This window comes from Epinephelus fuscoguttatus, linkage group LG3 (genome assembly GCF_011397635.1).
Source record: "Epinephelus fuscoguttatus linkage group LG3, E.fuscoguttatus.final_Chr_v1".
NCBI lineage: Eukaryota > Metazoa > Chordata > Actinopteri > Perciformes > Serranidae > Epinephelus > Epinephelus fuscoguttatus.
Genome location: NC_064754.1, coordinates 30,122,543 through 30,136,502, shown reverse-complemented (window position 1 = coordinate 30,136,502; position 13,960 = coordinate 30,122,543). Strand labels below are relative to the sequence as shown.

Genomic DNA, 13,960 nt, shown 5'->3' with positions numbered 1-13,960 from the left:
CCTGCCTCCTGCTGGTTCAGCGTCTGGACTTGGCGTACACGGAGCTGTACGCGCTGTCCACCTTCGGACAGAAGCGTTTGGTGTGAGCTTTGGCCCCCGTGGCTCCGCACAGAGGACACACATACTGCCGCAGATAGGGACACAGAACATCCCCGGCCTGGTTCTTCAGCCGGTGGGATCGACACACCAAGTCGGACTCCCCGTTGTGTTTGCAGAAACTGCAGAACGTGGGCTCAGGTGACGCGGGTGACAAGGCCGGTTCCGGTGTCTTGAAACGAGTGCTCTTCTTGCGGTCTTTTGGTTCACGTCTTGGCACTGGCTTCATATCCACCGCGTCTGGTGGATCAGCACGGAAGGGGTCTGTTGCGTACCACAAACCATCAGGTGGACGCTGATGAGCCACTGAGGCCAGCGTTGCCGTACCGGAGAGATCTGGCGCACAGCCTGCCCCGAGGTCGCCGCTTTGGCACACCGCGTTATTGCGCACGGACATCGGTGCCCCGTACAGGTCATCAGATTCTTGGTGCGGAGCTTTGGGGGCTGGCAGTGAGGACTCAGTGTCCGTGTGCCGGCCCAAAATCTCTCTGATTGTGTCCGACAGTCCTATGTAGTCTCTCCAGGGCTGGAAACTTTTATCCGACTCCATGAAGCGCGGCAGGTGATCAAAGAGCCCCGAAACCATGCCTTTATTCAAACACCTTATCTGCCAAATGTTTTCCTCCTATCTGCCAGACTCCCTTTAGTTAGAGGATGGAGTTGTTGACCTTGTAATAACGATGCAAAGGACAGGAGATACGAGGCGCTTGGCGCGTAACAAAGGTTTGAAGTTGGTAATTGGTAATTGAGTACAAGTGGTGAGAAGCAGCCGCCAATCACGTGAGCTCATGCTCCTCGTGTGCAGGTCAGTGAACTTCTCTATTTACTCCAATCCAGGTGGAGTGATGTCATTGTGTTCCCTCATGCACGCGTGTCTAGCGTGCGCACAAAGAAGCCACGTGGTTTTAATGTTTTAATTTTCTTAGGCGTTTTGTTTCTAATATTTAAGTCAATCAGTCAATTAGTTTTGTGTCCGATTTCATCCCGACTTGCTCTGACGTATTACAAAAGTGGACGGCGATAAAGCCGCGAGAGCGAGGCGGCTGCAGTTTTTAGAGCCAGGCGCTGCAATTGCTCTCCACCGACTGCACCGCCTGGCTCTCACCTGATCTAACAGCTCATTGGTTCAGATGCCGACTCAAGAAGATGACGTTTTAGATAAACTACTCATTTTTGTTGTATTTTAGAGATTAAGATTGTATTTGTCTGACCTGAAGGTTTATTCTGTGAACAGAAAACATGTGTGACTGATGGTGAAAACAAACTGATATATGGGTCTGATCACTTTTTTAATGAACTGACATCATTCCAGACAGGATGTGTGTCTGTGACTTCCTGCACGGACTGAAGGCTGCTGGAAACTGTCGGGAAACTGTCCGACTTCACCGCAGCTTTTTGTCACCGCCCCCCGCTGCAGCCGCCTGCTCTCGTCTACTTTTCAGGCGAGGTGCAGTTCATCTCGAACGAGCCTATTGTTTTGCAAGTCAAAGCTAAGTCTCAAGTCTTTGCAACCCAAGTCAAGACTGACAAATCTCAATCAAGTCCCAAGTCCTAAACAAATCATTGTGCACTCCTCACCAAATGTAATGCTATTTTAACAACAGATTAATACATTCATTTGACAAATTATGACCACTTTTTAAAATCTAAACTCTTTCCTGGTTTGAACAGATTATGGCCAATGTGTCAAGCAAATATAGTATATGCAAAGTGACAATTGCATTTTATATCCTGCTGTACACTTTTTAAACAACCTTGGATTTTTAAGTGCATGATAACTTACTTGGCAGTAGTCATAATTAACCACTATTAGAAAATTTTATTGGCCAGACTAGATTACAACATCCATCCATCCATTTTCGTAACTGCTTATCCTCTTGAGGGTCGCGGGTGGACTGGAGCCTATCCCAGCTGACATTGGACGAGAAGCAGGGTACACCCTGGACAGGTCACCAGACTATCATAGAGCTGACACATAGAGACAGACAACCATTCACACTCACATTCACACCTACGGACAATTTAGAGTCACCAATTAACCTATCCCCAACCTGCGTGTCTTTGGACTGTGGGAGGAAGCCGGAGTACCTGGAGAAAACCCATGCTGACACGGGGAGAGCATGCAAAGTCCTAGATTACAACAGCCTAAAATATATTTTCATTGCATAGCATTATGGAGGAAAACAACATCACCAAATAAAAATAAAATAGCCTTTATTGATTATTTTAAAAGTGGAGTATAATATGTATTAAAATGACCAGTCTAAGTGTGGAGCCTGTTGCATGTGCACCATCCTGTCTGCTTGGCTGTCCCATGTCTCTGTCTGGTGATGGAGCTCTCTGGTTCTGAGGGAGAAGAGAGGAATGAGTAATTAGAAAGTGGTGGTAATGGACAAAATTATTTGTACATATCATTAAACTGATCTGTAAAGATGCCCTTTACATATGAGTAAATGTCAGCCACCTTTCTTCTCTGCAGAGGGCTGTTGGTTACTATTAGCTGTGTGAAGAGAATTCATTTAAAAAAGGGAGAAAAACAAAAACATATATTAGTTGTATTTGTTTTTTCTGCATCAGCACCACACAAGACCTGACTTAACTCGTCCAAAGCAGACACTGCAGTGAACTACTGCTATGAAAGCACAACTGTCACTTGACTAACCTGCAGCTGTGTGACAGATTGAGGGCAGAGTAGAGCTCAGGAGTGCTGGGAGTCTGAACTCTTCCCTGATGTGATCCAGAAACAGCTGCCGTCCCCGACTTGGTGGAGGATGGTGTGATGGGAAGACAGCCAGAAACGCCTGTGGGCACCAAATTTGAGAAATCTGGAGTCACAAACAGGTAATGTTTTCAGGACTTTTGTAGGAAAATCTTTAAAACACATAACCACATCAGTCTCCCACCACTCCAACCTTTAATGTAACTGCATACTCACTGAGAACACAGCTCTCTGTCCTGCTGCTACTTGGTGCTTCTTTACCAGACAGAGGTGAGTCAGACAGATACTGCAGCTTCAGCAGGGAGGCCTTTTGTTGCTGAAAATCACGGCGCTGCAGACACAAAGATATCATTTGTAACACAGACTTTAAAGGCAGTATGCTGTGCTCTTTGGTATGAGGAAACTACTGTAAATGTACACTGAGAGGAATTTCTTCTTGGTTTGCTCTTCCTGAAGTTTCCTCCACTTTTCCCCCATTAAAAAATGTTTAGGGAGTTTTCCTTAATCCAAGTCAAGGATCTAAGGACAGAGGATGTTGCACACTGCACAGACTGTAAAGCCCTTTAAGGTGCATTTGCAAAACAATGCAACCTCCGTCTCATTTCTCTCCCACCTCATGGCTTAGCCGGATCGCAGCATCGGTGAAGGACTGCCTCTCCTTTTCAAAAGTTCGCCTCTGATGATCGAGCTCCGCCCAGCGCACCTGAAGACGTTCCCACTCTTCCAAAAAGTAGGAATCAGCCAGTTCAGAGGGGACAGGTGCAGCAAGACTGTCCTGCAGTCAGAAAAGTATTTCTAGATCTGACTCTAGCAAAAGTTCATATGAGAAAGCGTGTGTGTGTGTGTGTGTGTGTGTGTGTGTGTGTGTGTGTGTGTGTGATAGCCAGTCATACCTGCAGCAGCTGCTGTTGTAATCTGACAACCTGTTGACTCTCCTTCAGTTCAGTTTCTAGTCGAACCAGGAGCTTATCGTGGTCAGTTCCAACACCAGTGTGGCCTATAGCAGTCAGCAGAGACCACATATTGTATCCTCATAGTGCTTCTCAGTCATTGGTTTGGCAAAAATGAATTCAGTCTGGAAAGCAGGATTCTTGCTATAGTCTTTAAAGACTGATACCTTCAGATGGGACGTCACCCAGTCTCCTCTGCACCTGCCTCCAACTCTGAACCACACCTCCCGTCACATGATCACCAAGCGCTTTCTCAGCTTGATCCAGCCTCTTGTCCTCGGCCTGGGCCTCGTCCTGAACATAAACTATGTCCGACAAAGTCTTAAAAAAAAAAAAAAAGAAAGGTTAGACTGATTTGTTATGTTGAACACTGATCTTGGACTCAGTATTGCAACTTGGAGTTCATTCTTGACTTTGGAAACAGTACTTGAGAAAACAACATCAACATGTGGTCATTTTAGCAGCCGTTCTGGAGCTTTTGATAGCTTTGCATGATCTTCCTCAGCAGATGGAGTTTTGCCAGTGTTCTGGAATTGCAGACATTTCAATTTCCATTTTTTATGAGCACTTTAAGGAGATGGTTTCATCAAATAACGTTGTTAAAAGAGGAAATGTGTAGGATTTAGTGGCATGCAGGAGTGACAATTGCAACCAGCTGAACCTTCTCCAATGTGCCAAGCATCAACTCCTGGTTGGGATTCCTTCATTGGTGTTTAGGAGGTTTTTACCAGGAGCCAAATTATCCACAGAGATCTAAACAAACGGACCAGGGGTCTCATTTATAAAACAGTACGTAGGATCCACGCTTAAAATGTACGTACAGACAAAAGCCAAAAATAGCGTGCGCCAAAAAATATTCGACAATTTCAACAATCAGGCTTCCACCTCACCATCTGCATCGCCAATATTCTGTCTCCAAAATGTTGGTAAGCATGGGTCAAAGTTTCTCCCATCAAGTCTGTTTTTATAGATCACAGCTTTTGCGTCGGAAGTGGCATACGCCTCTTTCAGGCATTGTTTTGTGCGTATGCAATGTATATTAATGGGACCCCAGGTGATTTAATGGGTAAAAATACTGAATAAAGCAGTTTCACGTTCAATCAAATCAATCAGTGTTTTCTGATGCTGTTTTTGCCATCACAAAAACATAGAGCCAGTGTATGGTTTGCCCATTCTGAGGTACTGTAGAACATGGCAGTGCAACACAGTGGACTATGTGGAAGAAAGAACATACTTATTAGATTTAATTTCTACCAATATATCCCCCTAAATCCTACACACTGGACCTTTAAGTCCACTTAGCATTTAATAATTGCCTCTTGGGCCCAATGCTAGTAACTGACCAGCACCAGCCTTACTTAAAAGGCTCTTTTCTTTTACTCACATGTTCCATGTCAACTCTGAGTGCATGAAGTAAAGTGGTGAGGCTGTGGCGGAGCTTCATCGCCTCCCTGAGCTCTGCTTCTCTGCGCTCCAGCATCAGACGCAATGCTGCCTCCTCTCTTCTACAAGGTGAAGACAGCAAGTGAGGGTTAGGAAAAGGTGGACAATGCACTTGAAGGCTATAATCAGAAAATGATGATGATAATAATCAGCTCACTTTGCTGTAGACCTGAATGATCTGATTGTCTGTTCTCTTTTGCCTCGACTTCCAGGTGGAAAGTTCAACACCTCTATGGCTGGATAGAAAAATGCAAGATGGTAAAAGCTGCGTGGTTTCAGTGAATATTTTATATATAAGTGAACAGCTGTGTAAGTGAATTTAGCTGTAATAGGACTCACAGGGTCCTTTCCCTTTGAGTCTGTCGGTCAGCTGAGACAGTCGCTCCTTCAGTCTGTTAGTTTGCTGCTCTCGAAGCCTCAGCTCCGCTTCCTGCTGGTTACAATGCAGCTGTAGGCGAGTACACTGAAAAGAGATGATTGTGAGGAGGGGGATTAGTGTAAAGGATTCAGATGGTAACATTTTCCACAATGTCTGTCGCTCATGTTGCAACTTACTTTGGCCCGTTCACATCTCAGCATGTCCTGCAGCCTGGCCACATGCTCATCCATCTCTTTAAGTTGCTCCTACAAGGTAGAGGTTTAGTTCCCCCCAGCATTATGAGTATTAATCTGTTTCATTTAAATCATTTTCACCCACCCTGAGGGAGTCTCCTTGTTCTCTGTGCTCCTCCCTGTCAGGCCACCAGGAGGTGCTGTGAGAGAGCTCAGTCAGAGGGCTGGGCTCCTTCAGCAGACACGAGTCTGTAGAGGACAGATTAGATGATTATGAGTGGTGGGGACTGGTGGTGGCATGCATGGTTTGATGCTTTTGGCTTGTGCTTCTGATGTGACAGTATTACCAGAGTACTCCAAATGTCCTCCAACTCGCCTCTGGCCAAACTTGGAAGCCATCTTGGTGCCATATTCACAGCAACAAGGGGACATTTTACTCACATGTAAATGTAGCTGCTGTGCATCACAACAGCATCAAGACAATATGTACACATACTTGTATGCTTTAAATGACAAATACACACTACTATATTACAATAGTAACAATGGATCAACCTTACCTGAGCAGAAAAGTACAGCCTCTTCAGACAGACGCTGCCTCTTTTATTTCCAGGTGACAGCACTTCTGCTGATTACAATTGATGACGGGCGAGAAGGTGAAAGCTTCAGGATTTCAAACGATTAAGTCCAGCTGCTTCCTACCAAGCTTTACCTTGTGCATATGGTTTTTAAGTATTAACTTTGTACCCAAGGAGCTGAAGGTGCTATAGGCCACATGGGCACAGCAAGCTTGATAATATCTGAGACACACCCAGAGTTTCACATCTAGCTGGTTCAGGTTTAGCTCAGCATTTTTCAAATCTTCTATGGCGAAGGAGACTGATTCAAGCCCAAATTCACATCATGTGAGCATGTGGTGTCACCTGACCAGTTAATTTGTATGTATTTGTGTGTATTACCAACATTTTTTTGTTGTTTTTTCCCATGCAAATAAAATACAAATATCAATAATTCTGTCTTGGAAATCATCCAGGACCCCGTCTGTATATAAAACAACCACACCAGAGTTGGCACTGTGCTTCTTGTGCTGCCTGCCTGGTGTTATCCTGTACATTGATGACTGTGTGGCCAGATGTCCACCAAAGTCATTATTTGACCAAGTAATATCAGTCCAGTCCAGCAGTTCACCGGCCTACAAAAAAAACACCTCTCTCAATTTACTATGACCACATTGCGGTGACTTAAACCCAATAAAATCAAGGAGGCTGCAACTTCTATGTAACATCTTCTTTCACCTGTTCATATTTTAGTAGAATCAATAAAGTAAAAGCTCGAGTCATGAAGGCTTATAAACAATTAAAGGAAGTAAATTTTCTCTCTCATCGCCTCCACAGAAAACGGCCAACAAACTGATATACGGATTGAGTGGAGACCACATTTATCAGCACATTAAAGCATCAGTTCACAAACTCTCACACAGCTCATGCAGTATAAACCACGTCTCATTTATCCAATTGTATGCTCAGTACTTTTCAAACACATTCATTTCCACTGAAAAACCTTAGCGATGGCATCTGGCTTGCACATGGGACAAGTTTTCCTTGTAGGTTTTCTGACAGAAATCTTTTAATTTCAACCCAAACCACGACTTTTTTCCTAACCTTAACCAAGAGATCCTTTCCTGATAGAAAGCCCAAGAGGAAAATTTCTCTCAACTGTAGTCTGGCTTTGAGGAGAGCATAAAGAAGTTTCACTTTCAGTTCAGTCTAAAATAGAGAGCTTTCTGGGATTTACTGAGCATATGGCTGGATAAATGAGACTTGGATTATATTGCATGAGATGCATGAGTTTGCGAACTCATGTAATGATATAATTTTGCTGTTGTTAAACATGGACCCCTCTTAATCAATATGTTAGCAGTTTTTTAGTGAAGGCATGTAAGGAAAACAAAGCTTTTCTTGACAAGAAAGACAGCACACGGTGAGGAATTAATACACAGATGGTCATTTAAGGGTTTCATAAAGACACTATAAAAGGAATAATTTCACATACAGCAATCAGTCAGTGTCCGAAAAAGTAGTTTAATTTTTAAAAGGCTGCCCACAGTAGCAAAGTTAAGAAAGATACAGGCTAACAGTAGTAAAAGTTTTGGTTGATTGGAATATGACTCCAGTGTGAAAAATGATTAATGCAACAAGTCACTGCAGCACGATTCATTTAATACAAACAATATTTGGAAGTTTTGAACAGATATATTAACATTTGCTGTTTGGCCATTTGTGTATCTAAAGTGATTTACATTAAATTTGCTATCAAGTTTCACTCTCCAAACAGTGTAAGGCCTTAACGTGTTTTTTTTTTTAAATTAAAGACAGGAACATATAGGCTAACAAAAGCAACCTTAACAGGCTGTTAAATATATACAGGAAAAAGACTGGATGAAAGGACAATTGCACACCCTGCACTGAGAGTCTGTACCATGTTGCTGTACCTTAGATTAGTAGGAACACCATTACCATTGCCACAAATACATGGATCGTTTGAGACACCAATCAATTTAACCCAAAAGCTACCACTTTGTCTAATGGCCACATACACAGTTAGTGTTTTGTAAAGACACACAGTACAATTCAGTGTATATAACACAACATGTTCTGATTGTTTAACAGCACCTGGTTTAAATTAATGTTTGACCTGCCACACTAAATACAAGAGGAAGTTGCACTTTCAGTAGCCAGTCACATGGGCTAAATTTCACCGACTGGACACAGACACCATTAGGTCAGGAAATTGAGACCGGACATGTTAAGTACTAGGTAAACCAAGAAAGGCTTAATCATTAGTCAAGTTAGTGTCAACAACTTTTTTTTTTTTTTTGAACATGTAGAGTTTGGCCCTGCTTTAATGTAACAGATGGGAGTTATGATACCACTAAATTTGGCAAACAATACGAGCACTTCCCTCCCCCGAACCCATCAGTCCCATGTTGCATCATCCCAAGAGGAGCTGCTGGTCGATCTACAGCGGCATCAAGTAGAAGTGAAGAAAGCCTTCGACGGGTAAATTCAGAAATCCTCCAACTTTCTTCCTGCTGTGGACAGACAAAGAGAATTGGACAAATGAATCAATAATTTAAAATGAATACATTAAAAAAACACTGTACGACTTTTTTATTTCGGAAAAGTACAGGTGTAAATAATAAAAGCAGTGACTGAACTCCATTTATCTGCCTCAGTTTCAAGGTCCTGATATTGTGGATGATGGCTCACTGACTACATTTACATGCACAAAATATTCCAGTTTTTGCCTTTGTTTAAAAAAACTACAATCTTTCAACTAAGCTGTTTACATGGCTTATAAAAAAATATATATTCCACTAATTTACGTGCAGCTGTGCATACTCTGCAACCAAAATAGGATTTTTCCCTCTGTTTTCACTTTGTACTACTGCCACGGTTTGGTTAACTTTGAAAACCCCAATTAGAAAAAAAAAAAAAAAAAAAAAAGAGTTTTCCATCTGTGGCAGACGTGTCCAACCGTGCGAACACAGCCTTACTCTCACATTCCTTCAACCCTCTTTTAAAAAGGTCGGCATTGTGATATATGCGTATATCAAAAAACCTGTCAGCATCCAAGCCTGTCATAATGTGGGAGTTTCTCCTTTTGACCAAAGATGTGGCCTTTTTTTATCTTTGGGCATGTATTTCTACACCAGCCTTGCAAAATGTTGGTGTGTTGGTTTGTGTACAACGTATCCATGACAACGCGTAGTGCTGACCACAAACAGATCAGAGGCTGTGTTTTGCAACCCCAAATGAGACACGAATACACACTGTATGCATGTCTAAGGAATGTTCCAAAAACCCAAATAATAAAGGCATATCCCACGTCTTGATTGGAAATTGAAAAAAGGCCTAATTCAGAACATCCAAACAGAATATGCTGTTTATACGACCTGTATCAAATTCAAATTACTGTCACAATCAGAATAATAGTGGAATACATCTGTGCATGTAAATCAACCAGAGCTGAGTCTTTAACGCAGCTGTAAATCATTTCAATCACTGCTCATTAAACTGCAGTCAAACTAGGCAGCGCTGATCAAATATGAATCAAGATCCTGTAACTGCATTGTCTGTTTCTCACCTCAGATATTTTCAGGAACATATTTTACTGTGTACTGTTTAGCTGTAAAATGAGAACGTTAACACAGTTTACAAGTAGTGATTGGCAGCTGCGTTGGAGACTCCTCAGCTCTGATTGGCTGTTTCCGGTGCACCACAGAGGATTCTAGCAAACGCCATTAGAAATAGTAGGAAGAGGAGGAGGGGCATGATTGTTTCACAGGCTCTCTCAAATGCACTTTTGTCCGAATATAGTGACAACTCCAGCATATATGATGAGAATTTGTTTTCATAAAAGTTACCAAATGTAGGATTTTACGTGTGATTCATATAACTCGAGTGAGGCTGAGCCAGGAGATACTGTTTAAATGAGAAATGTTCAGCAGTAGAATGTAACGTAGTAAATTTACCCAAGTACTGTACTGAAATACAAATTTGAGGAACTTTTACTTTACTTGAATATTTTAAATCTCAGGCCATTTTCTCCTATTACTCCACTACACTTCAGAAGAAAATATTATACTTTTTACTCTACTACTGTTAGTTGATAACTTTAATTACTAGTAACTTCATAAATTGAGATTTTTGCAAATTAACTATATAAAAAATATACATGAGCAGTTGGAAGAATTTGTTGATTGATTAGAAAATTAATTAGCATTTTGGGTCAAGCTTCTTAAATATGAGGACTTGCTGTTTTTTATTTTAATTTATTTAAATAATTTGTATTTATTAAATTTATGCATTGCATTGAGTACTTTTACTTTTCATGCATAAATACATCTTGCTGATTGTAATAATGTTATTTCATTCAATAACATTTTTAATGCAGAGCTTTTACTAGTAACAGAGTGTTTTTACAGTGTGGTGTTGGTACTTTAAGTAAAGGATCTAAATACTTCCTCCACCACTGGAAATGTGAATAGACTGTTCATTGTTTCCTGACTGAAGACAAAGGTTCCATTGAATTAAAGCTCTATATATTTTTCACTGCACTTAGCTCATGGTTTTGGCGATATAAATTTACCCCCATTAGCCTGCCTAGCATGGCAATTATCTAATCTGGACTAGGGTGTTTGTTTTAGATTTCCAGGGGCTTAGTGACAGGAGTAATTCTCATATAAGTGGTGAGTGGTAAAATAGCAAATATTTCTGTTACTTTGGGCCATAATAAACCCTAATGCATGTCACTAAAATATGTTTTACAACAACAAAGAGCACAGAGTGTTGGACAGCAGCCATGTCTGATAAGACTAATGATTGCTGAAGGAAAAGCTCCAATCTCAGAAGAGCTGGAGCCATCGAATGTTTGGAACTTTTGATTCAAGCAATTAGATGACTTATAAAACTTGTCTGTTGACCGCCTAATTGATTAGTTAATTGATTTAGCGTTATTTTCAACTAAAGTATAATTAGATTTGGATGGAAGATAAGTATAATTAGATTCCCCAGCGGTGGAAATTTGCTTCTGGGTTCACTAGCATCCATGATAAAAAAATTAAGTACAGTAGAGTACAAAGCAGGGTGTAGCACAATAAAATTAAGAGGCACAGAATCAGCAACATAACTGGAGCTGAAACAATGAGTCAATTAATCAATTTTTGCAATCACAAAAAATAAACTGTTGTATAATTGTTAATATTTTGTGTCATTTTTCAAGCAAAAAAGGCAAACATATGCTTGTTCTAGCTTCTCAAATGTCAGGCTTTCCTGTCTTTCTCTATTTCATATAACTGTAAGTTTAATATATTTAGTTTGTGAGCTGTCGGTTGGACAAAACAAGCAATCTGAGGACATTACCTTGGGAAATGTAATGGCCTTTTTTTTTCAGACATTTGACAGACAAAACAATAAATAATTTAATCAAGACAATAATTTGCAAACAAGAGTAGAATAAAAATCTCTTTTGTATTTTGAAGCCCCACACCCCAAAATCAATCTTGAGTTTAAATGAAGTCATGTCATGTGAAATATTAGACCTTTTATGTTAGATTGCTTTCAGCGCAAACAGCATGTGAAGCTGTAATTAATTTCTTCCCTTGTGAAATGAATTAAACAGCCTAACTCCCCAGCTGAGGCCTGAGTGAAGGAAAAGGCGGGCCTACCTCAGAACAGGGAGCAGGACTTGGGGGGTCTGAAGGGATTATCACTGGAGGGGACCCCGACCAGGAGGGGGTCCTTGGAGGCATTTTGCAGACAGAAGTTCCTCAGCTCAGCAGCAGCCTGGGACACCTGCAGAGCCAGACATATGATGATGATGATGGGAAACATAAACAGCCTCTTATCACATGCACAGTATCTCTACTGCTCCAGCTGGCCTGCTGTCACACTCACACAACCCGGCAGGCTCTCATTTACATACACTGACACTTTTTCTTTTTTTACATAATGATTTGCAAGCAACGGCGCGATACACCCATGGGTGTGTCTACTGTGTAACAGTTGGGGGTCTCACCTGTTTCCTTTGGATAATGAACACCAACAGGTTTAACTTTGATAAACGTGTCACTTCTCTCGAGACTTTGACACTTTGAGGTGGTGACGCTTCCCCCCAAACAGCCAGTAAAACTACACTGACAGCCGCTGAAACACGGAACTGTTTTCTAGTAGCTGCGGTGTGGTCAACCAGAAACCAGTTAATGTGTCGTGTGTGTAACTTTAAAGCCCACTTTGTTGAGCCTGTGATGTAAGAGTCCACTGTGTGTTATTTCTGCAACAGTTTGTCTCCGCCATTCAGCGGCTCAGTCTTCCGTGTTTGTGTGTCAGTGTTGAGGGGTTCTTACCTTGATCCTCCGGATACTGGCCTCTAACCGGAGCTGCTTCACGGCCCGTTGAGCGATTATTAAGTTGTTGCTGGCGTTGTTGTTGGACATGGCGACGGCTGTCGGCTGAGAAAAAGTTGAGGGCTACTTATTCTTCACAGCCACCACCGAGCGGAAATTAGCCCCAACTGCTCTAAACCCTGAACCCTAGTGGGAAACGTTGGTCACTCTGCGCCCCGCCCCCTCTGTGCCAGCGGGCCATTCTATTGGACGCTACTCCTGTCAATCAAAAGTGAAACGGAACGCCCCCTGCATATACTGGCCATTATTTTGAGTTTCCTAGAGAGCAGAGCGGTGTATCCTGTGACCTTCAGCTGGAGGGTGAACCACCACAACACAGTGGTTAATCACCACTTCAACATTTATTGTTGTGTTGGAGGCACTTACACCGATCAACCAAAACATTAAAACCACTGGTGGGTGGAGTGAATAACATTGATCATCTTGTTATAGTGCAATGTCCTGCTGTGGAAACCTTCGATCCTGGCATTCATGTGGATGCTACTTGACGTGCTCCACCTACCCGAACACCGTTGCAGACAAAATAAACCCCCTCATGGCAACAATACTTGTCGATGACAGTGCACCATGCCACACCACAAAAACTGCTCAGACATGACCCGAGGAACAGGGCAAAGAGCTCAAGGTGTCGACCTGACCTCCAAATACCCCAGATCCCAATCTGATCAAACATTTGAGGGACATGCTGGCACCCCAGAGGTACCTCTGATCCATGGTGGGTGCTCCTTGGACCGGACTTGGCTCTGACCTGTCAAGGCATGGACACAGGACCTCTGGAGGATGTTCTTTGGTGCCTGGCATCAGGATGTTACTTTCAGATCTTTTAAGTCCTGTGGGTAATGAGGTGGGGTAACAGTACGTCCCATAGATGTTTGATCAAATTGGGATCCAGGGAAACTGGGGAACAGGTTGACGCTTTGAGCTCTGTGTCACGTTCCTGAGCAGTTTTTATGGTGTGGCATGGTGCATTGTCTTGCTGGGGTGCCACTGCTAGGAGTGTCATTGCCATAAGGGGAGTAACTGGTCTGCACTGGTGTTCAGGTGGGTGGAGCGTGTCAGGTGGCACCCACATGAATGTCAGAACCCAAAGTTTCCCAACAGAACATTGCATTGTAACAATATGATGAATGTTGTTCACGTCACCTGTCAGTGGTTTTAATGTTTTGGCTGATCGGTGTACACCCACCAGACCAGCAAGCAAGTAAGAGCTGGGGTGGTCAGTAGCTTACCACA

The 13,960-nt window shown here is 42.4% G+C and overlaps 3 protein-coding genes across 5 annotated transcripts; all 3 read right to left on the bottom strand.

Annotated features, from left to right (window-relative positions):
• Position 1: 1 nt before the first annotated feature.
• On the bottom strand, positions 2 to 1,082 carry nanos3 (nanos homolog 3). The gene has a single exon (XM_049567508.1). The coding sequence runs from the start codon at positions 680 to 682 to the stop codon at positions 17 to 19; it is 666 nt and encodes a 221-aa protein (XP_049423465.1). The 5' UTR covers positions 683 to 1,082; the 3' UTR covers positions 2 to 16.
• A 1,100-nt stretch (positions 1,083 to 2,182) lies between these two features.
• On the bottom strand, positions 2,183 to 6,433 carry si:ch211-286b5.4 (afadin- and alpha-actinin-binding protein). 2 transcript variants are annotated; one of them, XM_049571612.1, is made up of 14 exons: positions 6,321 to 6,433; positions 6,108 to 6,159; positions 5,906 to 6,009; positions 5,764 to 5,832; positions 5,548 to 5,671; positions 5,366 to 5,444; positions 5,150 to 5,270; positions 3,933 to 4,086; positions 3,709 to 3,812; positions 3,429 to 3,590; positions 3,032 to 3,146; positions 2,759 to 2,921; positions 2,561 to 2,596; positions 2,334 to 2,442 (listed from the first exon to the last, which is right to left on the bottom strand). In XM_049571612.1, exons 2-13 carry the CDS (start codon positions 6,157 to 6,159, stop codon positions 2,593 to 2,595), a joined length of 1,251 nt encoding a protein of 416 aa, XP_049427569.1. In that variant the 5' UTR covers positions 6,321 to 6,433; the 3' UTR covers positions 2,334 to 2,442; positions 2,561 to 2,592. The 2 variants fall into 2 exon arrangements, with proteins under 2 accessions (XP_049427568.1, XP_049427569.1); XM_049571611.1 differs by lacking the exon at positions 2,561 to 2,596 and having other exon boundaries at positions 2,183 to 2,442.
• A 1,388-nt stretch (positions 6,434 to 7,821) lies between these two features.
• Positions 7,822 to 12,874, bottom strand: si:ch211-286b5.5 (uncharacterized protein LOC100003596 homolog). Of its 2 annotated transcripts, none has more exons than XM_049572022.1 (3): positions 12,668 to 12,874; positions 11,990 to 12,116; positions 7,822 to 8,851 (listed from the first exon to the last, which is right to left on the bottom strand). In XM_049572022.1, the coding sequence occupies exons 1-2, from the start codon at positions 12,755 to 12,757 to the stop codon at positions 11,991 to 11,993; spliced, it is 216 nt and encodes a 71-aa protein (XP_049427979.1). In that variant the 5' UTR covers positions 12,758 to 12,874; the 3' UTR covers positions 7,822 to 8,851; position 11,990. The 2 variants fall into 2 exon arrangements, with proteins under 2 accessions (XP_049427979.1, XP_049427980.1); XM_049572023.1 differs by having other exon boundaries at positions 7,822 to 8,848.
• Between the last annotated feature and the right edge of the window lie 1,086 nt (positions 12,875 to 13,960).